General features: G+C 53.5%; 12 protein-coding genes across 12 annotated transcripts; 8 read left to right on the forward strand and 4 right to left on the reverse strand.

The window, feature by feature from the left end:
• Positions 1-38: 38 nt before the first annotated feature.
• On the reverse strand, positions 39-1,172 carry BO94DRAFT_619525 (Voldacs domain-containing protein; the record flags this gene model as incomplete). The annotated part of the gene is made up of 2 exons (XM_025616867.1): positions 707-1,172; positions 39-624 (listed from the first exon to the last, which is right to left on the reverse strand). Exons 1-2 carry the CDS (start codon positions 979-981, stop codon positions 39-41), a joined length of 861 nt encoding a protein of 286 aa, XP_025473151.1. The 5' UTR covers positions 982-1,172.
• Positions 1,173-1,202: 30 nt separating this feature from the next.
• BO94DRAFT_481157 (uncharacterized protein) lies at positions 1,203-2,177 on the reverse strand. Its single transcript, XM_025608848.1, has 2 exons — positions 2,112-2,177; positions 1,203-2,066 (listed from the first exon to the last, which is right to left on the reverse strand). Exons 1-2 carry the CDS (start codon positions 2,125-2,127, stop codon positions 1,543-1,545), a joined length of 540 nt encoding a protein of 179 aa, XP_025473152.1. The 5' UTR covers positions 2,128-2,177; the 3' UTR covers positions 1,203-1,542.
• Positions 2,178-2,811: 634 nt separating this feature from the next.
• Positions 2,812-5,198, forward strand: BO94DRAFT_8028 (serine/threonine-protein phosphatase 2B catalytic subunit). Its single transcript, XM_025617671.1, has 5 exons — positions 2,812-3,045; positions 3,115-3,446; positions 3,493-3,750; positions 3,800-4,707; positions 4,755-5,198. Exons 1-5 carry the CDS (start codon positions 2,928-2,930, stop codon positions 4,816-4,818), a joined length of 1,680 nt encoding a protein of 559 aa, XP_025473153.1. The 5' UTR covers positions 2,812-2,927; the 3' UTR covers positions 4,819-5,198.
• A 134-nt stretch (positions 5,199-5,332) lies between these two features.
• Positions 5,333-7,356, forward strand: BO94DRAFT_529772 (uncharacterized protein). The gene is made up of 3 exons (XM_025610524.1): positions 5,333-5,699; positions 5,770-5,905; positions 5,990-7,356. Exons 1-3 carry the CDS (start codon positions 5,375-5,377, stop codon positions 7,299-7,301), a joined length of 1,773 nt encoding a protein of 590 aa, XP_025473154.1. The 5' UTR covers positions 5,333-5,374; the 3' UTR covers positions 7,302-7,356.
• Positions 7,049-8,561, reverse strand: BO94DRAFT_619529 (alpha/beta hydrolase; the record flags this gene model as incomplete). The annotated part of the gene is made up of 2 exons (XM_025616868.1): positions 7,049-8,362; positions 8,557-8,561. 2 exons carry the CDS (start codon positions 8,559-8,561, stop codon positions 7,375-7,377), a joined length of 993 nt encoding a protein of 330 aa, XP_025473155.1. The 3' UTR covers positions 7,049-7,374.
• A 1,659-nt stretch (positions 8,562-10,220) lies between these two features.
• Positions 10,221-10,792, forward strand: BO94DRAFT_541218 (DUF3759 domain-containing protein; the record flags this gene model as incomplete). The annotated part of the gene is made up of 3 exons (XM_025613038.1): positions 10,221-10,236; positions 10,349-10,483; positions 10,545-10,792. 3 exons carry the CDS (start codon positions 10,221-10,223, stop codon positions 10,790-10,792), a joined length of 399 nt encoding a protein of 132 aa, XP_025473156.1.
• Positions 10,793-11,825: 1,033 nt separating this feature from the next.
• On the forward strand, positions 11,826-13,923 carry BO94DRAFT_8118 (SPX-domain-containing protein). The gene is made up of 3 exons (XM_025617688.1): positions 11,826-11,944; positions 12,015-12,069; positions 12,142-13,923. The coding sequence occupies exons 1-3, from the start codon at positions 11,931-11,933 to the stop codon at positions 13,690-13,692; spliced, it is 1,620 nt and encodes a 539-aa protein (XP_025473157.1). The 5' UTR covers positions 11,826-11,930; the 3' UTR covers positions 13,693-13,923.
• BO94DRAFT_8089 (EXS domain-containing protein) lies at positions 13,918-15,300 on the forward strand. Its single transcript, XM_025617685.1, has 2 exons — positions 13,918-14,172; positions 14,223-15,300. The coding sequence occupies exons 1-2, from the start codon at positions 14,143-14,145 to the stop codon at positions 15,183-15,185; spliced, it is 993 nt and encodes a 330-aa protein (XP_025473158.1). The 5' UTR covers positions 13,918-14,142; the 3' UTR covers positions 15,186-15,300.
• Positions 15,301-15,496: 196 nt separating this feature from the next.
• Positions 15,497-16,707, forward strand: BO94DRAFT_529776 (Bax inhibitor-1 family protein). Its single transcript, XM_025610525.1, has 3 exons — positions 15,497-15,717; positions 15,766-15,836; positions 15,894-16,707. The coding sequence occupies exons 1-3, from the start codon at positions 15,568-15,570 to the stop codon at positions 16,486-16,488; spliced, it is 816 nt and encodes a 271-aa protein (XP_025473159.1). The 5' UTR covers positions 15,497-15,567; the 3' UTR covers positions 16,489-16,707.
• A 958-nt stretch (positions 16,708-17,665) lies between these two features.
• Positions 17,666-21,171, reverse strand: BO94DRAFT_552036 (uncharacterized protein; the record flags this gene model as incomplete). Its single annotated transcript, XM_025613570.1, has 8 exons — positions 17,666-18,457; positions 18,520-18,748; positions 18,806-19,160; positions 19,229-19,311; position 19,853; positions 20,142-20,763; positions 20,824-21,071; positions 21,120-21,171. The coding sequence occupies 8 exons, from the start codon at positions 21,169-21,171 to the stop codon at positions 17,666-17,668; spliced, it is 2,382 nt and encodes a 793-aa protein (XP_025473160.1).
• Positions 21,172-21,750: 579 nt separating this feature from the next.
• Positions 21,751-23,530, forward strand: BO94DRAFT_481176 (DUF1479 domain-containing protein). The gene is made up of 2 exons (XM_025608849.1): positions 21,751-22,219; positions 22,272-23,530. The coding sequence occupies exons 1-2, from the start codon at positions 21,956-21,958 to the stop codon at positions 23,439-23,441; spliced, it is 1,434 nt and encodes a 477-aa protein (XP_025473161.1). The 5' UTR covers positions 21,751-21,955; the 3' UTR covers positions 23,442-23,530.
• A 608-nt stretch (positions 23,531-24,138) lies between these two features.
• On the forward strand, positions 24,139-25,148 carry BO94DRAFT_529783 (uncharacterized protein). The gene has a single exon (XM_025610526.1). It carries the CDS (start codon positions 24,363-24,365, stop codon positions 24,702-24,704), a length of 342 nt encoding a protein of 113 aa, XP_025473162.1. The 5' UTR covers positions 24,139-24,362; the 3' UTR covers positions 24,705-25,148.
• Positions 25,149-25,260: the final 112 nt, after the last annotated feature.

Genomic DNA, 25,260 nt, shown 5'->3' on the forward strand with positions numbered 1-25,260 from the left:
CCTTCTCCACTTCGTCTCCTCACTCTCCCCCTCCCCATTCACCCCTCTCCCTCTCCACCTTCCTCCCCATCCTCCCTGTGCCTGACCGTCCCAGCTCCGGGCCCCAACGACAAATTCGGCTCCTCCCCACCCGCAATCCAATTCCCCTCCTCATCAAAAAACTCATGCATATTCTCCGCCGTAATCCACCCCGAACTCCCTTCTACGGGTGGCGGCAATCCACCAGCCTCGGTACTTCCCATAGAGACTAATCCCGTCTGCAACAAACCACCCTCTTCTTCATCATCCTCGTCCTCATCCCCAGGCTCCACCGGATCCGGGTGCAAATTCGAGCAAGCCGATACAGCCGCGTAGAGGGTCTGCGTAGGCGTTTCGTCTTTCTCGTCTTCTTCTTCTTGGGACTGGGTGGCGGGGCCAGGAACGATAGTAATCGTTAGGATTTCTTCTTCGTCGTCGCCGGAAGTGTAGTTTTGGGGTGAGGGATGGGCGAGTTGCATGTATAATCCCTGGACTTCTTCCCCGGGGGATGAGGGGAGTTGGAGACGTTGGATGGCGTGCAGATGGATGGTGGGGTAAGGGATTGAGAGGCCGGTGTTGGTGGTGGGGTTGTGGAGGAGGAATTTTCTGTTGTCGTGGTTAGGATTGTTAGAGAGGGTTGTTATGGGGTGTTTGGGGATGGTTGGGGGTTGTGGGAGGGGGAACTCACTCAGACGTAACCCAGACGTTCACGCCCTGGATGACGACTTCAGTTTCTTCGTCGCTGGTCGTGGTAGAGGTGCCGTTTGCGGTGGCAGGGGAGTCGCGCAGAGCACCCAGGGCTGGGACGGCGAGGAGATCGCGCTCAAGGATGACCAACTTGCAGTTTTGGTGGTGGGAGTACAGGACTGCTGGGCCGGAGTGGAAGGAGCTGGGGGTGCGGGATTGGTGTTCGGCGAGGGGGATGAAGGTTGTTGTGTCGGGGGGTGTGGTTAGGGGTTCCATTTTGAGGGTTTGGGTTGGTTGGTTGTAGTGGTAGTGGTGGTGAGGTTGAGAGGTGGTGGGTGTGGAGTTGGAGAGAAGTTGGTGGTGGTGGAGGAAGGAAGAAGCTTTGGCGGAGCAGAGCTAGATTGTGGATAGCTGCGGTGGTGCTGATTGATATCCGCGGCGGGTCGGGTGCTTTACTCCGATCCCTCCTTTCGGTACCCTGCGGAAACTTTATGCGAGCGTAAATAGGCAGTGTTACTTGATTGACTTCTAGATCTTCTAAGCTTAATCGATATCCTGGTCTGCTATGTTCAGGTGGTACCAAACATGGCTATCCCTCGTCTGGCGCAGTGGACTACTGCGGACTGCCGCCCAGCTAGGTAGTCCGGATGTAAAGCCCTGCACCTGGGATCTCTTGCAGTATGCAGTGCGCAAGCTTGGACTGTCGCAGCCTGGGATGAGTGTGCTAACCCGCTAAAGTAAGGGGCCATTGCAGACACCTGCGGTCTCCCGCGGTAGGGATCAATTCAAGGCCTCCCGTGAGTCCCAAGGATTGTATTCCAGATCATATCCAGCCTCTCATTTCACGTCCAGGCCGCCAAATGCTCGATCCAGCTCCTCACCCTCATCGCGCGGCACCATTGAGGGCAATGCGGCCGCGCTGGGGTCGGAGAAAGAGCTGTCCAGGAGACTCAGTTGGGGTTGACTGTGTGCAGACGTCGCATTACTTGGCTGGAGGGGTTGAAGTATCTTCTCGTCTCTGTCTAGCCATCCCGGAGCAACACGCCTCTTTTCTGCTAGATCGCGCTGGGTGATGGAGTCCTCCCAGCCCTGAATCGCTTTCTCGGCGTCACTGCGGGTCTTGTTCAGGTGCTGCTCGAGGGAGTTGCAGGAGGCGAGGATCTCCTCTGGGGAGGCGGCGTGCTCACCACTGGGCGAGACAACGTAGCGAGGTTTGGCGTCGGGGTTACTGGGGTCGACGGTTACGGAGGGGGGAAGAGTCGAGGGGACGGACTTGTAGGTGTAGGGGAGAGTGACGGAAGTGGGGAGGTTGATGAACGGGGAGACGGTCAAGGGGACCTGGGCCAGGAGGGGATGGGGGCCTAATGATGTCAGTGGGAGACAAGCAGAAGAGGAAAGTCACTTACGGTAGGATTCGTACATGGTGAATAAAGAGGGGGAGTAGATGGAGATACACAGTTGAGAAAGAGAGAAAGAGAGAGGAGAGAGGAGAGATACAAGAGAGGAGACGGAGATGGAGAGTCCCCGCGGCGTAATAGATTACAGGGACTGTAACCGACGGTAACTATCCGGTAATGATGGGCCGGCTGAGAATTACGGTAATTACGGTTGGTCTGACGTCGAGCAACTCAAGAATCAATGGAGCCATGCATTGATTGATTGATTGATTGATTGATTGCTTTCATTCATGGGACCGAATGAAGGAGCCTTAATTAATTGTCCTGCTAGCTCCCGAGTCTTTTTCCTAGCGGCTCTCTGGCACTCTGCAGAAGCCGGCGTCAGCTCACGCGCAGGGCCTCAATATTCAGGTTCAGCCTCGAGGTTGGCCCCCGTCAAGCCAGAAGATAGCTGAAGTGACCATCTCCTATTTGGGTTGCACTGCCCGGCGCTGTCCATCGCTCTTCTCGGCCCTCTCCTCTTCTCTCTTTTCCCCTCAAATTTTGATCCTCTCGCTTCCCCTAATCGCCTGGACTGTCCCTGTCCCCTCATCTCGCCCCTCGCAGGCCCTAGGTGACGTCCAGCTCGTTCCAGCTCGGCACTAGACAGACCTCCGCTTGTCTCGCGTGTGAATCCATCCCGCCGCCGCTTAACCCCCCACCAACAACTGGCCTCCGCTCTGCTGCTCTTCCCCTTTTCTCGCCTCCTCGTATCCCCCCGGGGCACAAAGTTCTTGCGATTTCCCCAGATCCAAGACCTGCGTCCTCTTCGCACTTCTAGCCACCATGGATCGCACCATCGCGCGTGCGGTGACGGAAAAAAAGCCGGTCCCGGAGATCGACTTTACGTTACATGTTATGGAAGATGGCACTCAGGTGTCCACCCAGGAGCGAGTGATCAAAGGTACCGCGGCGATCTCCCCCTGTATTTTTACCTTTTAGATGGTCTCTCTAATAGCCGGCGATCCTCCAGAGGTGCAAGCGCCGGCGTTGAACACCCCGCCGGACGACCTGTTCTGGTCTCGTGAAGACCCTTCCAAGCCCAACCTCCAGTTCCTCAAGCAGCACTTCTACCGCGAAGGCCGCCTCACCGAAGATCAGGCGCTATGGATCATACAGGCCGGTACCCAGCTGCTCAGGGCCGAGCCCAACCTGCTGGAGATGGATGCGCCCATCACCGTGTGTGGCGATGTTCACGGACAATATTACGATCTAATGAAGCTCTTCGAAGTCGGTGGAGACCCCTCCGAGACCCGGTATCTGTTCCTCGGCGACTATGTGGATAGAGGTTATTTCAGTATTGAGGTTGGTCGGTCGCTTCTGTCTGATGATTCCCACTGACTCGGAACAGTGTGTCCTGTATCTCTGGGCTCTGAAGATCTGGTATCCGAATACCCTCTGGTTGCTGCGGGGTAACCACGAATGTAGACACTTGACGGATTACTTCACCTTTAAGCTGGAGTGCAAACACAAGTACAGCGAGCGCATCTATGAGGCATGCATCGAATCTTTCTGCTCGTTGCCGCTGGCGGCGGTCATGAACAAGCAATTCCTCTGTATCCACGGAGGTCTCAGCCCGGAGCTGCACACTTTGGAAGACATCAAGGCGGTAGGTTATTGCTTGGCTATACTGTGTGGCAGTGGCTGATGTGCGACAGATTGATCGCTTTAGGGAGCCCCCCACTCACGGTCTGATGTGCGACATCCTTTGGGCCGATCCTCTGGAGGAGTTTGGACAGGAGAAGACGGGCGATTACTTCATTCACAACAGCGTCCGCGGATGCTCGTATTTCTTCTCATATCCCGCGGCGTGCGCGTTCCTCGAAAAGAACAACCTCCTTTCCATCATTCGGGCGCACGAGGCCCAGGATGCTGGTTACCGCATGTACCGCAAGACTCGTACGACCGGATTTCCGAGTGTGATGACTATCTTCAGCGCCCCCAACTACTTGGATGTCTACAACAACAAGGCTGCCGTTTTGAAATACGAGAATAACGTGATGAACATCCGACAGTTCAACTGCACGCCGCACCCGTACTGGCTCCCGAACTTCATGGACGTGTTCACCTGGTCCCTCCCCTTCGTGGGTGAGAAGATCACGGACATGCTCATTGCCATTCTCAACACCTGCTCCAAGGAGGAGCTCGAAGACGATACCCCCACATCGGTGTCACCTACGGCACCCCCCTCCCCCCCGGCGCAGATGGATGTCGAGACCAGCGAGTTCAAGCGGCGGGCAATCAAGAACAAGATTCTTGCCATTGGACGTCTGTCGCGTGTGTTCCAGGTGTTGCGTGAAGAGTCCGAGAGAGTTACTGAACTCAAGACCGCTGCTGGAGGTCGTCTCCCGGCGGGTACTCTGATGCTGGGAGCGGAGGGTATCAAGCAGGCCATCACCAACTTCGAGGATGCCCGTAAGGTTGATTTGCAGAACGAACGTCTGCCCCCGTCGCAGGAGGAGGTGTTCCGGCGGAGCGAGGAAGATCGACGCATTGCCCTGGAGCGTGCCCATCATGAAGCGGAGAACGATGCCGGATTGGCAACCGTGGCTAGACGGATTAGCATGTAAGTGGCTACTCTATAACCATATAGGACCTGTGCTAACGAGTCAGGTCGGCGGGATCGGGCAAGACCCGGCGACAAAGGGACGGTGCTCGGGACTCTCGAGAAGCCTGAGCATGTGGAGGAAGTAGGAGCTCCATTGATCCAGCTTCCTTCGAACGGCATTGCAGAGGTCTGCAGTTCGGGGTGCCATGCTCCATGTATAGAGCGACGGGCGGCCTCTATACCAGTCGCGAAGAGATACTGTATGCATAATGGAGTGACAGGAGGCTTTCATGTAATTCCTGCACAGCAATCGACGTCCGTGACGTTCGACAATGAGTTGATGAATCGATACACCATGAATTTGCTGATAGGTTAATCTGGAGTAATTATCCGCCTTGCATGAGACTTCAGCAGAACTGACCAACGGACCACCTTGCAATTGACCATAATGCGAACGTACCCTAATTTGACTCTAAGCATTAAATATCAAAATAGCAATCCAGCCCTACTCACAAATATTCATAGCAGCGTAGTTGTCCCACTGAAAATAACCCAAGTTCCTAACCTAACCTCCGCGCCAAGCCCGCCCGACACAATCCATCAATCATCTCCGGCTGCTCAACTCGGGCCCTGCGCGAGCCTCCACCACCTCTTCCCCGACCACCCCATCCCTTCAAACCCGCCAATGCCTCCCAAACTCCGCGGCTCGCTCCCAAAGAGCCTGTCGCAGATCCAGGACCCGGCATCGGTTTTCTACTGCCCATCCTGCACTCTCTGGCGCCGATCCATTTCCACGCGTCGCCGACTTCCCACCACCACTACCACCACCTCCCACCGGACCATCGCGACCGCCCCCGTCGTCCACACCAGACATGTTCCCCCGAGATTGAAGGAGCTTCATGAGGCCTTGAATCAGGTCAAGGATGTTGCGACGGAACAGGTGAATCTTAGTCGGTTGCAGCTTGCGTTGAGAGGCTTGGAGACGGAGACGCCGTTGGTGAGGGTTGCTGGTGGGTTTACCTTTGTATTTCTTGAGGTGTGGGTTTGTTGTAGAGGATGAGGCTAATGCTTGGAATGTAGTTCTGGGGTTGAATGATGCGAGGGCAGCAAGGAGACTTGTTCGGTTGTTGTTGGCGGATCCGTTGAATAAGAGGGAGAGTTGGGAGGATGCGCTGGATGCGTATGGGGAGGATACGAAGAGGGGGTTGTTGATTCGGTAGGTGATATTATCTTTTGTTTAGGATCTGGTGTATACGGTGGATAGAGGTGGACGTGGAAGGGATGGCTGACTACGATGCAGGTACGGCGAAGTCTCAGATACTATTCCGAATGACCTGCTTCCGACGATTTCGGTCCCGTCGCCGATTCTGAAGAAAGGCAATTTGGAGATCCTTGTTACGACCCTTGGAGCTGAGGCGGGGGTTTCGGATGCTCAGTTCACGGCAGATACGTTCCTTGTGCCTACGGTCACGATCCGCACGTCGCATTCGGGACGGCATAATATGGTGCGGTATCCGGTGCATCGGAGTATCGTGTGCGGCAGTGGAGTGGATGGATTCCTCGCGTATAGTGGATTGATGGCGCGGTCGGACTTGAAGAAAGAGGCTGGATCGGTCTACGGGGCTATTGAGCTGGCGGTCACGGAGCCGCAGAAGTATAATGGCCGGGTTGCGTTTGTGGATATTGACAAGGCGGATGACGCGCTGGCCAAGTTTCGTGAGTCTGTGCAGAATGCGTCACTCTATGAACGCGGCTGGAATAGTAGCGGTGTGCAGCCGGTGGTGGATTGGTTGACGTCGCTGCGGGCGGAGGAAGGCATGCTGGATCCGTCTTTGCGGACGTTGATCACGTCTCTTCTTGATGCGGCGGATGCGGGTGCCACGGCGGCGGAGAAGAAGAAACTTCAGGAGCAGGAGGCTGGAGCTGTGAGCTGGGAGACTCGCGATGTCCTCGACCGATCTGTGTCTGCGTGGGCGGAGCGAGCACACACGGAGCTCCGCGGCTCGCTCGAGGAAGGCTTTGCCAGCAAGCCGTGGCGTGGACTGGCGTGGTGGAAGCTCTTCTGGCATGTGGACGATATGGGCATGATCACGTCGGAGATCCTGGACCGGAAGTATCTGCGTCAGGCCGAGAGGGAGGTGATCTGGACTGCCGGCCGGTTCCAGCAGGCTGGGCTGACCGAGACCCCCAAGGATGAGACGCCCTGGCCGGCTCAGATCCCGACCAGTCGGTCCCGGCTGCTGGAGTCGACGGTGCCGTCCTTGCAGGCATTGGCGCAGCGTCTGGTGATGTTCAGTGTGTCGACCACGACGCTCACCTCGGCGCTGTCCGCACTGACATACATCTCGCTGCCAACAGCCAGCGTCTACGAGACATGCACAATGGCCGCCATCGGATTGATCTACTCGCTGCGACGCCAGCAGCGCAAGTGGGAGTCGGCGCGAGACTGGTTCGAGAACGAGGTGCGCGAGGAGGGTCGGACAGCATTGCTGGAGACCGAGACCCAGCTGCGCGACACAGTGCATGAAGGAGGGTATGTCGAGGAAGTGCCAGCAGACAAGAAAGCCAGAGAGACAATCGAGCGGGCACGACAAGCTCTGAAGGAGCTGTAAGTAGCCTGGTAGTAGCTACTAGTATTCTGTACATTACAATATCCATCCATCTATCCATCCACCCATCATCCATCTAACTAATCTCGACACTCCCCTCCGGAACCCCCTTATAACTCCTCAACCTCCTGGCCAAAAACGCCATGATGGGAGTCATCTCCTCCCTATTCCTAGGCATCCCATCCCCCTTTCTTTTATACCTCACGACCTCAACAAACTCAAACCACTCCTGAGTCCTCCTCACTCCCGCCGCCGTAACCGCCGTCCCATCCCCTTCCTTCCCCGCCGCAATCAACACCGGCGTTTTACTCTTCCCAACACCACCTCCAGAGCTACTCCCACTCCTCCCCCCATCCAACCCAACCGGCGCCCCAATCGAAACCACTCCCCCCAAACATCTCTCCCCATCATCCTTATCCTTATCCCCACCATCCACCCCCTTCAAAGCCAACACCCTCGCAACCTCCAACCCCACCATTCCCCCCTGTCCCAAACCCCAAATCACCACATCCCGCACTTTATACCCACATTTCCTTACCAATACATCGCGAATCACCTCGTGGATGACTTTCACGGAGCGAGAAAACCCAGCGTCCATGTCTAGGCCTCCGTCCGGGGAAAAGGTGATGTCGTCGCCCCAGTGGAATCCCCCCAGGTCGAAGGGGAGGGGCGTGGGTGCTTGGAGTGTGATGGTTGTGGTTTCGGGGAGGTTGAGTGCCACGGCGAGGGGGGTGAGGTTGGTGGATGTGTCGCCGGTGGGGTGCAGGAGGAGGAGGACGTTGGGGGAGGGGTTTGATGTGGTATTTGGAGAGGGGGTTTGGGGGAGGGAGGGGTGATGGTTAGGGTTAGGTGGGGGGAAGGAGGTGAGGGTTGGGGGGTTGGGGTTTGGGAGGGCATTTTGGTGGTGGTTGGAGGTTGTGGTGTGGTTGTGGTGTGGTGGTGAGGTTATGCTTGGGTTGTTGTTGTTGTGGTCATTCGTAGGGGTGATCGTAAACGGTGTGAGTATAGATGAAAGCAAGATTGTATCCCGTAGTGTATGGTTGGTAACAAAGTATAGAGAAACCCTTATGAGGTATTATTCTGTGAATATGGTGAATGGTAATGAAGTGAAGATTTGAGCTCAGCTATGAGTTGATTACCTATTTAGGATTAGTGGCATCGCTAGGTTATCTGAGGAGTGCTACAGAGTAAACTTATCTAATACCTAGATCGATCGAGTAGATACTCTGATTTATGCGCGGACTGGTCTACTGCATACCACATGCATATACCTCATGCTATGCTCTACGACCATACATAACATCATGCACGTATACGACAATGTGAAGAAACGATGCAGAATTAATTGATAACAATCAACCATAGCATACAGCTGAACTGAACTATTCAGCTGAAAGCCACGCTATGCTATTTTTACGCACTCCAGCGCTAAATGAAACCTATATCTACTACGTATCTATACGAGTGATAATATCATGAGTATTATAGCCTAGAAAGTACGTATCTAGTAGCAAGACGGGACATGCTATGTATCTATCTCTGACATGCACTGCATCATACAGCACAGTCAGCATCCTTTCCTACCGTATCCGTATCACGTAAGAAACACCGCCACCTGGACCACTGACCACCACCACCACCACCACGCCACAAGAGGGGCAAACTATTAATTACGACGACGGATTTCTTCGGTTTGGTGATCGGGCACAAGTGGGGTTGCATCGAGAACCAAAACCCATCAACCAAACACTCAGTCCAGTCAACAGACCCAAAATAGAACCCAATGAACGAACACTAGGTGGCCTCCAGATTAATGTGACTTGGAGGGATGAAAGACCCCCCGCCCGGAATGGTTTAGCTGCCGATATTCCTGTCTGACAGTTTCTCCTATCTATCTATCTATCTATCTAGTATCTATCTACTATAGTAGTCAGACAGGCTGACAGTCAACTGCCATGTTCCAGGCACCTCTAGCAGACAAGCTCACCAAGACCTGACCTCACCAGGATAACTCGGGTCACCGGCTCATTTTACTCCCGCCAAGGCTGGGCATGCTGTGGCTGAGGCGCTAAATCGGCCAAGATGGATTCGCCCAGACTTAAGGCTGAGAGATCCCCATTTCTGACCCAGTGAGCCCAGCAGCCCTCTGCTCTGACCCTGGGACGCGTACGTATGCAGGCTCCAGCGAAAATCCCGGTGATCTCGGTCTCAATTGTCCCTTCTTCGATGCACGAGTATCCAAAGAGTGTTGTATATAGTATCTATATGGTGAATCTGCAAATACTACAAGGACTCTAGGATAGCGCAGCACTGCCACCCTCCGCAAGATGGAGAAGAGGGGCACGATCGATGCTCACCATCAACTCCAGCCGGAGACACGCCATCCGTCTTACCGGCTGGAACCCGTGGTTTCAACCTCGCTAGTACCTAGTAGTATCTAGCTACCCCTCCCCCTCCCCCTCCCCCAGTGGAATTCCGCGCCCATCACATCGCTCCACGAGGCTGTGGCTTGGTGTAGCCAATCTTCGAGTCGCGTTCCTCGATTTTCGGCATCTGCAGCGAGTCTAAGCGACGGCCTATTCCAATCACATCCCATTCTACGTCTCGCCTGCCCCCTTAGGAAGTTTCGGCCAGCGTGGCCCCCAATCCACTCACTGGATGGGATCTTCCCTCGATCCACCCGGCTGGAGCCTATGCCCCAAACCTTCGAGCCATTTCCATGAGATGATGCAGTGGGGCACGGGTGATGGTGATGGAGGGGCAGCAGCCGAGGAAAGCTGAGGGTTAAGGGCTGAGGCTGAGTCGGCTTGTCCAGGCACCACGTATATAAGAGGCCCAGTCCCCTCCTGTCGACATCTTTTCTTCTCATCATCAACCACTACTTCCCACATCTCTCACCTTCTCTTACTTACATCAATCACCATGGCCTGGGGCTGGGGTAAGTCATCATCCTGCACGTTCATTCCCATCTGGCCTGACCAGGCACCCCTGTCTTTCAACTCGTATCTCCTGCAGCTATCGAGGTCCGTGACTGACATTGTCTCCAATAGAACAATCCGACGACGCTCACCGTGAGGTGTACGGCGAGCAGCAGAAGCACGAGGGTCACCTCTCCCACCAGGTTATCGCCGGTGCCGCTTCCTTCGAGGCCATGAAGCTCTTCGAGGACCACCAGCGCAAGCAGGGTAAGCATGCGACACGAGACCCGCCACGTGGAGTGCTCACGCTAACCCACCGGACTTATAGGCAAGACCGTCAGCCACTCTTTCGCCAAGGAGGCCATTGCCGGCCTCGTCGGCGCTGAGATCGAGAAGCTCGCCGAAACCAAGGGCATGGACGAGGTCGACAAGATGAAGGCTCACCACCATGCCAAGAAGAACGCTCAGGAGATGTACGAGCACCACTACGAGCAGCAGCACGGTGCCCCCGAGTTCGACCCCGGCCGTTTCCCTCCCCCTGACCGCTTCGGTCCCGGTGGCCGCGGCTGGCACTAAACCTCTGCGATTGGACCAACTGGTTGGACCATCGATGGGGTTGATACGATGACGATAGTGTTGGAATGAAACGAGTAACCATGGGACGGCCTCGTCTGCATGTACTTTAATAACCCGCCTGCGGGACGATTGTTGATATCCAAATGAATACCAAGTTTGCAAAGCAAAGCACCGCCTATCTATCATTCCCAAACAAACAGTAGAAGATTTATGAGGATCTGAGATGGATACCGACACCGCGCGGCCTTGCCCCGGGAACGGATATGCAGGATTCCACCCGTTTCCGGAAGGCTCGCGGATTATCAAGGATGGATCTTGCGTGGACGGTAGGCAAGGGTCGTCCATCAACGCGAGATGCGCCGATGTGCTGCTTTCGCGTCTTTGTTGTTTGCCGTCTTGTTTGCCGTGCCAGGAAAGCGCCTTCCTCTCCCGTCCCAAGGTCAACAGGGGCAATTACCCGACCTGGACGGCGCATCCATGGACGTGAAAAGGGAAGGCACCCGGGATGTCCATCCGTCGAGGCGGTCTGGCCGCCGGACTGCCCGCCGGTCGTTCCAATACCGAACGGGATAATTAGTCCGGCTGGACGGCGAGCCAATCAGCAGGGGCAGACCCTCATGCCAAGTAGCAGCCCTGTGTGCAAATGAGCTCATCGCGTGCAGCACGTGCAGGCTCCGGGCCTATCAGGCGGCCGGGCTCACAGGCGCCTCGACCGGCGATTGGGTTGATGGCGCAAATGGCATGAATCAGCTCTCGCACTATGACGAGATCTATCAAGCTTCAAGGTTTTTCTCGTTGGGAGGGGCCTCGTTTGTTTTTTCTCGCTTTTCCCTTGTGCCTGTCCTGGTTGGCTCCATTTCACCCTCCGGTTCGTGCGGTTCGTATCTCGAGAATGACCGCCCCGGTCCCAGACTATTGGACCATTTGATTCGACCTGAACAGCGAGATTTTCGGGGCCTTCCACGCCTCCGTCCAGCAAACTTTTGAGCCGTCGCATACAGCACATGCATTGACACTGGCCCTGCTGTCTCTCACCGGTCCTTGCCGCTGATGATCGCTCGTCCTGCATATAACCTGGTAGCCGTCGCTTGCTTGCTCTGTCTAGTATCATGCCTGTCCACACCTCCGTCTTCTCACCATGAAATTCGCCAAGTTAGTTCTACCTATAACCACCTCAGCTTAACCAATAGGCCCAGAATAACCAATCGTTCAATCTGAACAGGGAGCTGGAACAGCAACTCGTTCCAGAATGGCGGGCCAAATATCTGGACTATAAGGTTAGTATGCCCGTTGCCATGCTTGCTTTTCCCTGCTGCAGTCCCCATGCTAATGGCGATCTCGCTGCATAGACCGGCAAGAAGAAGGTGAAAGCGATTTCCCGATCCCTCCAAAAGGCAACCCGAAGCCCCAGTCATCCCTCCCTCCAGCGACATACTTCGGTACACGGCGATCAGCTCGAGCGACCCGTCGGTTCTGATCGCCCTTCCCCGTTCCAACGCACCAGTAGCAGGCTCGAGGTCAATGATCCGTCCCATAACCCATCCACGCCGGTTAGAAGCAATGGTCCCACACCGCGCTCGCCGCGCTCGGGTTCTAGTCGGAGCGAGCGTCAGCCGTTGCGGGTACCTGGGTCTCGATTTTCTGGGGTCGTTGGAAGCTATGGAAGTATTATCGCCTCCCCACCGCTGAATGCTGCATCGTCGGACGTCGCCTCCCTCCAACTCCCAGATCCCGCAATTGACCCCAAGGAGAATGATTTTTCGTCCGAGAGAGATACGGAGCGGAGCAGTGTGCCTGAAAGCCCGTCTCCGGTGATGTCACGCCATGCGAGCACACGGACAGCGACCAAGAGCATGGCCCGTCAGAGCCCCTCGACGCCCCAGTTAACCGTGAATAAGGAGCCCAAGAGAAATACGATCTCCGGCCCGACGACTAGGAGAGGCTCGCTTCTCCAGCGGGTCCTGTCCTACCCGGACTGGGACGCACCAGAGAAGCGTGGAACCCTAGACGGCGCCTCCGAGTTTGAAAAGCGACAAGACGAGTTCTTCAGCTTTCTCGACGAGGAGCTGACCAAGATCGAGTCCTTTTATCAGATGAAGGAAGAGGAGGCCGCAGAACGTCTCAAGGTGCTCCGGCATCAACTCCATATCATGCGTGATCAACGCACTCAGGAAGTCTTGGGAGCCAGACACGCCCGGCCTGAGAAGGAAGGGACGCAAAAGTCCCACACATTCGGTGGATTTGGTGGAATCACTAGCTTCGGCATACGGGACGCTCTTGCTGGACGCCATTTTGGAAAGAATTCCAAAGCCCTAGCGGAGTTGGGTACCCCGTCGGCAGCCCTGCAAGGACAGGATCCTAACCGTACCGTGACTCGTCGGGACTTCACACGTCGACCGGAAGACCCGCCAAACACCGATGTCTCTTATCGCTCCGCTAAAAGGAAGCTCAAGCACGCGCTCCAGGAATACTACCGGGGTGTCGAGCTGCTGAAGGCGTACGCCTACCTCAACCGAACCGCCTTCCGAAAGATCAATAAGAAATACGACAAGGCTATCAATGCGCGTCCTGCCATGCGTTATATGTCTGAGAAGGTCAACAAGTCGTGGTTTGTTCAGAGCGAGGTCACCGAGAACCTGCTGGCTGCGGCGGAGGACCTGTACGCCCGTTATTTTGAGCGCGGCAACCGCAAGATTGCCGCTTCGAAGTTGCGTCACACTATCAACAAGGCGGGGGACTATTCCCCCAGCACGTTCCGGGCCGGCCTTCTTTTGATGGCCGGTGTCCTGTTTGCTGCTCAGTCATTGGTGTACGCCGTCCAACACCTTCACGGTGACGATGGCACGCTGCGGACCCACACAAGCTACTTGCTTCAGGTTAGTCACTTGAACCCTCAGTGAATATGGTCAGCCAGCTAAATCCGCGCAGATATATGCAGGCTACTTCCTCGTCGTGCTCCACTTTTTGCTCTTCTGCCTCGACTGTATGGTCTGGACTCGAGCCAAGATCAACTACGTCTTCGTGTTCGAGTACGATACGAGACATGCGTTGGACTGGCGCCAGCTGACCGAGCTGCCGTCCTTTTTCCTCTTCTTATTAGGCCTTTTCATGTGGCTCAACTTCATGACAATCAATGCCATGTATATCTATTGGCCCGTTGTGCTTGTGGGACTGACGGTGGTGATCCTGTTCTTGCCTCTGAGGATATTATACCACCGCAGTCGCCAATGGTGGGCCTATTCTAACGTGAGTAACCCCTTTCTAGTTGAAATCACCGCTGACAGGAACAGTGGCGTCTACTGCTGGCAGGCTTCTATCCTGTCGAGTTCCGCGATTTCTTCCTGGGAGACATGTATTGCTCCCAAACATACGCTATGGGCGTGAGTGATCCCAGATCCCGATACGAGATGACGTGTCTAATCGTTGCTAGAATATCGAATTATTCTTTTGCCTCTATGCTCATCACTGGGGTAATCCTCCCCAATGCAACTCGTCGCACTCTCGGCTTCTCGGCTTCTTTTCCTGCCTCCCCGGCATCTGGAGAGCTCTGCAGTGTCTGCGACGTTACGCCGATACCAGAAACGTCTTTCCCCACCTGCTCAACTTTGGCAAGTATACGTTTACCGTCCTTTACTACGTCACTTTGAGCATGTACCGCATCGATAAAGTGGAACGCTTCCAGGCCCCGTTCATCACCTTTGCGCTTCTCAATGCCGTTTATTGCTCGGTGTGGGATCTAGCTATGGATTGGAGTTTAGGGAACGCCTATGCCAAGCGTCCGTTGCTGCGGGAGGTTTTGGCCTTCCGTCAAGCATGGGTATACTATGTAGCGATGGTCATCGACGTCGTCGTCCGGTTTAACTGGATCTTTTATGCCATCTTCACCAAGGATATCCAGCACTCGGCGCTCCTCAGCTTCTTCGTGGCGCTGTCTGAAGTTTGTCGAAGAGGCGTGTGGACGATCTTCCGTGTGGAGAATGAGCACTGCACGAACGTCCTGCTGTTCCGGGCGTCCAGGGATGTGCCTCTGCCCTACCAGGTGGCCGCCCCGCACCCACAGGGAGACCAGCAAGCGGATGGCATGCCGCTACAAGATCAACATCCGCAGCCGGCCCCTTCAGTCGGCGACGTGGAGCAAGGGACCCCGTCCACACCTGGCATGTCTGTCCGTAACCGCGGCCTCTCTCGTGTCGGGTCCCTGCTGGCTGCGGCACATGCCCAGGACTTTCAACGTAAGAAGCGACCGGAGCCAGCCCAGGGGGGACACACAGTGGCTGGCTTGATGGACACTCCGGAAGATTCCACTGACGACGAGGACAACGAAGCTAGAGTGTTCATGGATGCGGATGATGTGATTGTGGAGGAGGTCCCATACCACGAGGGGCGGGATTAGCGTCGTGGCATCTTTTCAGGCATATATTACGATAGATATAATACATATTAAATATAATAGAGGCATGATTGGACCGATGTCAAATTAATTCCATAGTAGACGTTGAAGTAAGGTGTGAAAGAATGGGCGAGTAGGACGAGAAAATAATGCCGTGCGACTTGCTTACTGCCTGCCTAATTACTGCCTAGGGCACGGACGGGGGGATCTACGGGATCAGGTGATGGCGGCGACGTCACCTGCCGGGCGGCGGTTGAGCCGCTGCGCCGCCGCGTTCTCGACCGCCTCCTTCTCCTCCTCATCTCCACTGCAAGATCCCCATCAACAACATCCCTTTTATTCACTTCGGACTCGGTTCGCATCACAGTCGCTATTCCATAGCAAAATGGCGGCAAATGCCAGATATGAGCCCGCTCCCCAGCGCGACTCCTTTGACGAGCACGCTTACTCTCAACCCCCGCCGTCTTATCAGGCAACGGCCAACCCCTCGCCAGCGCCACGCGGTGAGGACGACAATGTCCCCGATGACTTCAAGGTACGCTTCATCCCTCAGATTGAAGTATCGAACTAATGGAGGAAACAGTTCGGTGGCACCGTCGCGGAGGGCACCCTGCCCATCCGGATGCAGTTTATCCGCAAGGTCTATGCAATCCTGTAAGCTTTATTTTCTACATCTCTACCCTCCAGCATCCCAACTAACGCAATAGCCAGAACCGCCCAACTCCTACTCACTACTATCATGAGCTCCATCTCCTTCTTCAGTCCCAACTACCGCCTTTGGATCCAAACCAACTCCTGGCTCATGTTTGTCTCCGTCTTTGGCGCCCTCGGCTTCATGCTCGTCACCTACTGGAAGCGCAAGTCCTACCCGGCCAACCTCCTCTTCCTCTCGGGATTCACTCTTCTCGAAGCCTACTCCATTAGCGTCGTCACGTCCTTCTACAGCGCCCGCATCGTGATCCAAGCCCTAATCTTGACCCTGGGCCTGTTCGTCGCCCTGACCCTCTTCGCCTGCCAGACCAAGTACGATTTCACCAGCTGGATGCCCTACCTCTTCGGGAGCTTGTGGTTCCTGATCCTCTTTGGGTTTGTCGCCGTGTTCTTCCCGGCAAACAGCACCGTCGAGCTCATCTACAGCGGTCTCGCGGCGTTGATCTTCTCGGGCTACATCTTGGTTGATACGCAGTTGGTGATGAGACATTACCATGTCGAGGAGGAGATTGCGGCCTCGATCTCGCTGTACCTGGATATCTTGAATCTGTTCTTGGCAATTCTGAGGATCTTGAATAACCAGAGCAACAACTAAATCAACCGACCCGAGAGTGATGATTCTAGTGGCAGTGACCATGGCCAGATTGATCGGTAGGTTGATAAGGTGGTCTGGTTTGAAATGACTATTAGGCACGATAAATACCTGAACTGCTTGGCTTCACTTGTATTGCGTAATGATCCGATTGTCCCATTAAGTTAGTTAGTTAGCTTAGCTTCAACTATTCTCTTTCAATTCTATTTCCCTTACCTCCCCTAACCAAGCATTGTCTCTTACTATCATCAACGAACATAACACTCCCTGATCTCTCCAAAACCACAACAAAACCACCCCCGCTTCCTTACACGGAATCCCTACCTACCTACCTACCTTCTACAACACAGGGAACATCCGCAGGATAGTACCAAAGCTTCTATCTAACATCACCATCACCTAGCCACATTCAATTCTCAAATACTACACAGATAACCTGACCTGTATCCTCCCTCGTGAGCAATAATCCCTTCTTAGGAGAAAGAAGAAGAATTATTACCGAATGGCATGCTATTTCGATAATTCGTTCGTTGTGATCTATCTACTGATGACAAAGTGAATGGGTCAATGAAAGTAATTCATTCGACCTGGGATCGCAATATCTGTCTGTTGTTCGATGACCTGGCAAATATTGCAAGACATGGATGATGAGAATGTTTTGGTGGTGTTTATCAATCTCGATGATAGTGGTACTTACCACGTAGGATGGTCATCATATTGGACTGGTCGGTTTGGTTACTTAGTATATAGTAGAAGAGGGGTTGGGGATTAAGGCAAATCAGTGGTAGCTGAGTTCTTGGTATTTGGAATTGGGCTGTTGCTGTCTGGCTAGATGGGATGGAGAGGGTGTAGATAAAAGAATCAGGAAGTGGATGGACAAGACTGATTAAAATGGAAGTTGAAAGCATCATAAGATGGAACGATGTATTCCAAATCAAATTTAAATCAGCAAATATCTAAGACCAAATAAGACCCCAACGCCGTTGCAATGGTATAGTGACGACCGACACTGTAATCGTGAACGGAACCTCAGATCTAGATCGAGAACCGGGTGTAAGACAAAGAAATAGGAACAAGGAGTGTGGGTGGAAAAAGTTTATATCTTGAGGATGGATGGGCGATCACACGAGGCCAAAAGCTTGTGGAAGATAGACACATCTAGATCCCCACACCAACCGGTCTAGTGGGAAGCAATGAAAAGAGAGTTCGTGATCAGGCATACAACCATGACCACCACCCCGTATACTACGAGTGCCAAACTCAATTTCCGGAGTAGCGACCGGCGCCACTGGCGCGTTCCCCGACGGAGAATGCCACTCTCCGTCAATGGGCGAGCCGGGGCGCTCTCGTCGCCATCTTCATCATCGTTGCTATCATCAGACAGCATGCCCTCGGCTGCCTCGTCGTCTTCTTTCATCAGACGCTGATGGTGGGGCGAATCGGGAGAAGAGATCTTGTAGTAGAATAACCCAGGAAGGATGAAACTGATACTGGTGCTTCCCGTACTGCCAACGTAGGCAAGCACAGCTTCAAGGGACGAGACAGTCATCGCTACGATGTAGCTCAGGACGAGAATGGTGGTGGTGATGACAGAAAACCGGAGGTCACTCATCGGCTCCGGAGTTCTGTTGCCCCTCTGGCCCAGGAGAGGGTGTCGATGAGGCGAGCTATCGCTGGCGGATGAGGATTTGGGCCTCCAGTGCAACACAGCGTCAACGGACGCCCGACATGGGTGGCACTGAAGTGGATACGAGAACATGACCAGCATGACGATAGCGGCGCGGCCGATTGTGGCCCAGAGTCCTGGCGGATACATGCTCACGATGTTTCCACCAACACTGTTTCCAAAAGAGAGGTAACCAGTAATAGCCACAAGGATGTAGGTGGCCGCGGCACTGCCGATACTCGTCAGAACAACCCCGGTGGTTCGGAAATGGCTGTTGTTGCCGATTTCATTCAAGATCGAGAACATCTGTGAGACATGTCAGAACTATGAACCAGAACAAGGGAGCAAACCGAAAGCTGGAGGCATACGTTCTGGTGGCATGTAAACGCAAAAACAATCACGGGCAGACTGCTAAGGGTGGGAACCGGGCCTGCCCAGTGAATTACGCGAATCGGACCTCGATCCGTCATGGTGTCCCCTTTAACGAAATGGTATACAACCAAAACTACCAGGTAGGCCATTGAGACCAGAGCTGCGATACTAGTATACTTAAGCGAGTCCAACCGGCGGAGGTATGAGAGTGGGATGACGATCAACCTGAGACCAATCCATTAGCAGAGTTCACAACCGTATCCAGTGTGAATGAGGGCATACATGAAGGCCGTTACCCAGAAATGCCGGTCCACCAGGAAATCATAGTCCGGAGCACCTCCAACAAACCCTTGAACCACCCCCGGCATCAGATCGCCAATGATGATAAGGTAGCTGATTCCGACTCCGAAACATTTGATCGCAATGGCGGCATCGAACACGACAGCCGCATTAGGATAGGTGATCTGCGACAAGGCAAAGAAGGATGCCGTGCCTCGTTCCAGATATTGGGCACACCGCGACTGGAGGTATAGACCAAAGCCTGCCATCATTCCTGACCACAATATCACGAAGACTCCGAGGACGATTCCCATGTGGGAGATGGCGAGAGGCATGGCCATGACACCCGCACCGATAACTAACAGGGCAGAAAGGGATCTGGAGTCAGTAATGGTCGGAAAGCAGTATGTTGCTGACCCAACTCACTTGTATTGACCAAATTGATCACACAGCTGACCCAGCTGGCTTCCCCATGATGACCGGAGCTTCGTTTCCCTTTACCGCCGTGTCTGTGACGGATAGCGACCACCGTTAGCGATAAAAAGCACAAGAGGAGACAGGATCGCTCACCTTCGAGATCCGGCTCGAGGAGAGCCAATTCCGACTGAAGCTTCGTCGTCCATCATCATGAGGGTACTGTTTAGAAAACGTAGACTCGGTACGATGCAGTTCTTGTGCTTGAGGTTCTTGGGGGAGTGGTAGATAAGGATTGAAGGTGGCCACACGACAAGAGATTGCGGTGATCAATCACCCATAGTCGGTTGAGACCACTCGAACCAGCGGTGCAGGGTGCAGCGGACAAAGAGCCGGCGGTCGGGTAAGGAACGCAAATCGGATATCAACTAGGGAGCAGCGCAAGGAGAATTAAAGAGAGGGGTTGGGAGAGAGAGACATGCGGAGATAAGAAGAATGGATCAATGACCAGCAAACCCGACCGGGGCCAGGCGAGGCGAAACGGAGGCGGTAGAGGCGGTTATGGACTTAGTCATCCTGCCAGGCAGGTATTTTTAGCTTTTTCCGCTGTCGCCATTGGTCCCCCGGATGGCATACCCTTTTTACGGAGTAGTACGATTACAGCTTTTCGGGTTACCGCTGCGGGTCATCCGAATGGAGTATCAACTTACTACTACTAGATATGTCACATTTATTCATTGCCAGCAGCCGAGAAGATATGAGCAAGACATGCCGATTTTCCCAAGAAATCAACCCCGAGTACAGACTTGAATATGTCCGCCTTCGGATGAAGGCTCGGGAAACGCTATATAAAGCATATTATCATAACACAACTGCACTTTCATCTACAACTTCGGGAGTCCCCATCCCCGCTGTGACAACAGACCAAAAGTCTCCTCGATTAATGCACCATCATCGGAGACGGTATTTCCAGGTCGATTGCCAGGTCCCGGATCATTGAAAGCCTCCACTGGACGCACTGTCTTGGAGACCTCCAGAATGGTTCCGCCCCTTACCGGGAATTGATGTCCATGCTGACCCTCCTGATCTCCGATAATACCACTGACCTTGTCCTGTTGAATAAGTGCCAGCATCACCTGAGCGACTTCGTCGGATGTCACCCATTCATCCGCCTTCTCGTCCACGATTTTCAGCTTCTCCGGATGGTCTGTCCATAGGGGCGTCTTGATGACCCCTGGTGCAACGGCTGTGACACGGATGCCGTATTCGCGATCAAGTTTCGCCAGTGATCTCACCAATCCATTGATACCATGCTTGGTGGCGACGTATATCGGGGCACAGAAGTTTGGGCCTTGGCCAGCAATACTGGAGATATGGATAATGTGTTTGCGTCGTTGGTTGGTTTCATGGCGAAGAAAGTGGGCAATTGCTAGCTGGGTCGTGCGGATCGGATGGGTGAGGTTGATGTCCAGCAGAGCAAATCTACCTCCATAACGTGGGTCACGGCTCTCAGTTGTACCGGGAGGACGCCAGAAGTTCGTCCAGTGCTTTGTGATGGCTGTGAGCTATACCATGATATGCAATGGACATAGAGATGGAAACTATACCGGTTCAAAAATACCAGCACCGGGGCATACGATGTCAATCTCTCCAAACTCCTGCTCGGCAACTTCGAACATGCGCTCTAGTTGTTTCCAGTCGGTGACATCGGTCTTTTGGAAGAGGGCTCGTGAAGTCTTCGACCGGGTTGAATACTGATCAACGATGACTTGTGCCTCTGGACGTAGGGCTAGATCGGCAATCAGGACGTTGCATCCATTCTCGAGTAGGAGTTTGGCGAAAGACAGGTTAATTCCTGCATTTGCTGTTAGTGCCTGTTGGATGCTATGATGCATATACACACCTGAGCCTGCCCCGGTTACAATAGCAGATCGTCCTTGTACAGAGAATGACATATCGAGGTGGAATAGATGGTCGTTACTCGGAGTTGTGAATGTTGAAGGCCCGCAGGATAGCCCGTGTCACTTATAGCTCGTGGGGAGGGGTGGTGGTATGCGACCCTCGGAGCTGGCCTCCTGCAGCAAGCTATCGCAGTATAGTTAGGCCGAGAGTGAGATGCGGAAGAAGGCCGAGAATAGGTCATCTGTGAAGTTGGCCAGTGCCTCTCATACTCGCGTTCCCATGCATCTACTTATCCTAATATGTCCTAGGTATAAACTGGCATTCCTCGGCATTCAGTGACACTGGCACTTACTAGGATATAGAATCAACTCGATTGGAACAAGGACAGGACGATGTGTTCAGCTCTATCTGTTGTCCCCGGAGATGGGCTGCGGAACCAACTGCCGCGATGCCCGCCTCGGTGAAAGTGCCGATCAGCTGCAGTTGAACGATTTACACCGACTCGTATTCTGCCAGTTCGGCAAAATTTCCAGATATGGCTAGAATTATATCAGACCAGGTATATTTACATCATCATATCCCCGTTGCGCGAATATTGATGGCAAACAATCCTTCAATTGTGCTGTGTTTGACTGTTTGGGGCCCCGTGAAATTGCCGATGCCCGGCTTTGCGGGGAACGCGGCAGCTTACTTAAATAGGTAATCGGGCCGCTTACCCAATCGGTACTCCCGACAGGCACTGGCAGGTATATTAAACAGACAAGACCGACCCTATCTGGGAGCATCGCAGGAGATGTCCACACCTCGTGTATCTTAGAGAAGCCAGATACCATTTCGATGTCCAAATTCCTTTCAAAAACGGCCATCCGGGCCGCGTCCACCTCGAGTTCAGCCTCGCAGATGACCAAGGCCGCAGGCGATATCTCCAGTGTCTTTCCTAGTCTAAGACCAGATTATAAGCCGGAGCCACTACCCTCGCGGTTCAAAGACCTGAAGCTTCGATACTTCGAGCAGAATGAAGAGGCATTGAAGCAAAGCTGGAAGAGACTTCTTCCTAGCATGGAGGAGGAAGTACACAAGATCAAGTCCAAGGGCAGCGATGTACATTCCCAAAGCGTTCTTCTGCACGGAAGAGTGATACTGATAGCTATAGATCATTTCGTCAGTGAAATACTCCGATGTGATTAATGGCACTGTGCCAGACCATGTCCTTGCCGAGATCCGTCACCGGGGATCCGTGGTGATCAGAAATGTGGTGTCTCGAGAGAAAGCCCTGGAATTGAAGGAAAGGATCAAGGACTACGCTGCTGCCAACAAAGAGCGCGTGAAAGCCTTCCCGCCTGACTCTCCAGCAGTATACGAGCTGTACTGGACTCCATCCCAAGCAGAGGCACGAGCACATCCGAACCTGCTCGATACACAGCGCTTCCTACAGCGCCTATGGCATTCGTCGGATCCCAAAACACCCATCTCCACCCGAAACCCCTTGACCTACGCAGACCGACTTCGCATTAGACAACCCGGGGATTCCAAATTCACCCTTGGCCCTCACATGGACGGTGGCTCACTCGAGCGATGGGAAGATCCCGAATATTCCAAGGTCTACACAAAGATCCTCGAGGGTAATTGGGAGAATTACGATCCATGGGACGCTAAGCACCGCGTCTCAGCCAAGATGGACTTGTACAACGGAGCCGGTGCCTGTTCTATGTTGAGGTTCTTTCAAGGGTGGCTGTCCATGTCCAACACAGCTCCCGGCGAAGGCTCATTACATGTTTGCCCCATGCTCATCCACAGCACAGCTTACGCCATCCTGCGGCCATTCTTCAACACTGAAACCCTGCAACCCGCACTGGACAACACATTCCCGGGCTCCGTACCCGGTGCATGCCAAGAATACAACCCAATCACTCACCCTCACATGGAACTCGAAACCACAATGGTCTCCGTCCCCGAGGTGGAACCAGGTGACTTCGTCGCCTGGCATTGCGATTCCCTGCACTCCGTCGACAAGGAACATCGCGGCACGGGCGACTCTAGTGTCCTCTACATTCCTGCCACGCCGATGTGCGATATGAACGTTGAATACCTGCTCAAGCAGCGACAGGCAGCGCTTGCTTACTCGCCGCCCTGGGACTTCCCTGGTGCGGGAGGTCCCGGCGAGATGGGATTCCAAGGAGCCTTGGACTGGAACTCGGTTAACGTTGAGGGTCTGCGCGCCATGGGGATGGGTAATCAGCCTTGGGAGATCACCGATGATATGAGTGAGGGAGAAAAGGTGGTGATTGAAGCCGCCAACAAGGCCTGCTTCGGTCAAGCATAGTAATTCTTTTTCATCGCATATGACACTCAAAGTCAATGCAATGTATTTTTATAGCTAGGGGAGTAAATTTCATTCCTGCTTCTTTATCCAATGAAATTGGATTCTCTTGAAAATGTATACGGTGCTCAAAAACCGGGAAGTTGATAGAAACTACTAGTCATATTTAGACCCTACCTTCCACATGGATCAATTGCGAGAATGCGTTAGTAGGGTGCTTAGATATTCATGTTGACATACAAGGACTGACTAGCACCTTGCTATGGCCTTTAATTGACTTGGTAAGTCGTGCGTGAGATGCTTAGTCTTCCAACATCCACCGTACATGCAGTGGCCTGGGAAACTAACTCCATAGGGCAATCCCTCCCGAGCTGCGAGATAAACGCCGTCGACTCATACAAGATATCAGACACATCGTTTATGAATTATCTTTAGGCTTAAAGCTAGCCTTTTAGCTTCAGGCCCCTCCTGTTGTCAACGTGTTGCTTTCTGTCTGCTTAGTCCCTAATCCCCTTAGTTGGCTCTTTTCGAATCCCATCAGACTTATATCTTCAAGTCACAGTCACAGCAGCATTCATGATGAGATCACTTCTTGGGGGTCCTGAATTCCTCATGGCCTCTTTACTTGTCCCACTCGCCTCGGTAGGTCTACCTTATCCCATATAACAATCAAGGCTAATGCGGTCATCAAGACTCTATACACATACAATGTGGTAGCTCCTATTCTGGCAGCAGTCGAAACTCCCCCAGCAGCTCAACATTCTCCCTTGAATGAAGACTCAAATTCCAAGCATCACCAACCAGTTGATGAGAAACGCTCGACACTCAGAGAGGCAGCCTCAAAGCCCCTCTCCACTGATCTTACCGCAGAGACCTGTCTTAATCAACACCTTGCCCACTGGCATCGATACCGCGGCTTAAAGCATGGCCATAGCTGCCCGTTTGGCTAAAACAGCCTTGATCTACCTGGCCCCTCTTGCTCCTCTCCAGGATGATACAATCTTTCAATGGTTCCTCTACAACGCAGCCATCGAATCCTCGCTTTCCATCCTGCAGGTAGCTCTCGTCCATATCATCATCTCACAGCCATCTCGTCGGCGGTTCTACCAGCACATCCCCACTCTAAGCAGCTGGCTAGGTAATTGCCCCAATGGCTGTTTCTGTGGCATTCTGGCCAGTGCCAACTTCTACTTCCCCATATTTCTGGTCAGAGTTTTTGGGAAAGCAGATGGCTCAAACCCAATCAGCAACGAGATGGGATTATGAACAATTGGGACTGTTCTATTTGCCTCGGCAACCATATTTTTCCTGGGGTTGGCTCCAGCGCGGGCAATCTTCATCCGACAGGCTGCTTCCATCCTGCCCAAGGATGCTCAGTTGATTGTGCCTTTTGACCGTACGTTCGGTGGGAGAGTGGTCCCGTACGGGAGAACAAATACAATGGATGCATGGGGTAGCTTTGCCTTGAGTGGTCGCGTTCGCTATTTTGTAATTGTTGGCAAGGCTTTTGGCCTTATGATGGCAGGATGGGTTCTTCTCTTCTTGCTTAGCATGTCTTGGGCTCGTTCTGTGGGGCCGCTGTTGGATATCAATTTTCTTGCTTGATGAGCTGGCTATGTGATGTGTTATGTCCAGGATACTGGTTCATTGAGAGATTTGTTCAAGTGTGTAGTAGAATATACGTGTCGAAGGGGATAGCTAATAATTGTGATGTAAGAAGGTGAAAAGGTGTGGCATGGATTCTGCCCGTCCTTCAAGCTGCGGCATCACCGCCCGGGCCATCGATAGCGCAGCTTATCGTCACGGCCACCATTCCAGCTGC

Source organism: Aspergillus sclerotioniger, assembly GCF_003184525.1.
Source record: "Aspergillus sclerotioniger CBS 115572 chromosome Unknown BO94scaffold_1, whole genome shotgun sequence".
Lineage (NCBI taxonomy): Eukaryota > Fungi > Ascomycota > Eurotiomycetes > Eurotiales > Aspergillaceae > Aspergillus > Aspergillus sclerotioniger.

Excerpts from the sequence above, each read along its gene's own strand:
- BO94DRAFT_529776 (XM_025610525.1), top strand. The coding sequence starts at position 15,568 with ATGGCGGCAAATGCCAGATATGAGCCCGCTCCCCAGCGCGACTCCTTT. Across the intron at positions 15,718-15,765 it reads ATGTCCCCGATGACTTCAAG|TTCGGTGGCACCGTCGCGGA; the intron begins GTACGCTTCATC and ends TGGAGGAAACAG. Across the intron at positions 15,837-15,893 it reads CGCAAGGTCTATGCAATCCT|AACCGCCCAACTCCTACTCA; the intron begins GTAAGCTTTATT and ends CGCAATAGCCAG.
- BO94DRAFT_529772 (XM_025610524.1), top strand. The coding sequence starts at position 5,375 with ATGCCTCCCAAACTCCGCGGCTCGCTCCCAAAGAGCCTGTCGCAGATC. Across the intron at positions 5,700-5,769 it reads GCCGTTGGTGAGGGTTGCTG|TTCTGGGGTTGAATGATGCG; the intron begins GTGGGTTTACCT and ends CTTGGAATGTAG. Across the intron at positions 5,906-5,989 it reads AAGAGGGGGTTGTTGATTCG|GTACGGCGAAGTCTCAGATA; the intron begins GTAGGTGATATT and ends ACTACGATGCAG.
- BO94DRAFT_8118 (XM_025617688.1), top strand. Across the intron at positions 12,070-12,141 it reads CCAAATATCTGGACTATAAG|ACCGGCAAGAAGAAGGTGAA; the intron begins GTTAGTATGCCC and ends CTCGCTGCATAG.
- BO94DRAFT_8089 (XM_025617685.1), top strand. The coding sequence starts at position 14,143 with ATGTATTGCTCCCAAACATACGCTATGGGC. Across the intron at positions 14,173-14,222 it reads CCCAAACATACGCTATGGGC|AATATCGAATTATTCTTTTG; the intron begins GTGAGTGATCCC and ends AATCGTTGCTAG.
- BO94DRAFT_8028 (XM_025617671.1), top strand. The coding sequence starts at position 2,928 with ATGGATCGCACCATCGCGCGTGCGGTGACGGAAAAAAAGCCGGTCCCG. Across the intron at positions 3,751-3,799 it reads CTTTGGAAGACATCAAGGCG|ATTGATCGCTTTAGGGAGCC; the intron begins GTAGGTTATTGC and ends GATGTGCGACAG. Across the intron at positions 4,708-4,754 it reads GTGGCTAGACGGATTAGCAT|GTCGGCGGGATCGGGCAAGA; the intron begins GTAAGTGGCTAC and ends CTAACGAGTCAG.
- BO94DRAFT_529783 (XM_025610526.1), top strand. The coding sequence starts at position 24,363 with ATGGCCATAGCTGCCCGTTTGGCTAAAACAGCCTTGATCTACCTGGCC.
- BO94DRAFT_481176 (XM_025608849.1), top strand. The coding sequence starts at position 21,956 with ATGTCCAAATTCCTTTCAAAAACGGCCATCCGGGCCGCGTCCACCTCG. Across the intron at positions 22,220-22,271 it reads TCAAGTCCAAGGGCAGCGAT|ATCATTTCGTCAGTGAAATA; the intron begins GTACATTCCCAA and ends TGATAGCTATAG.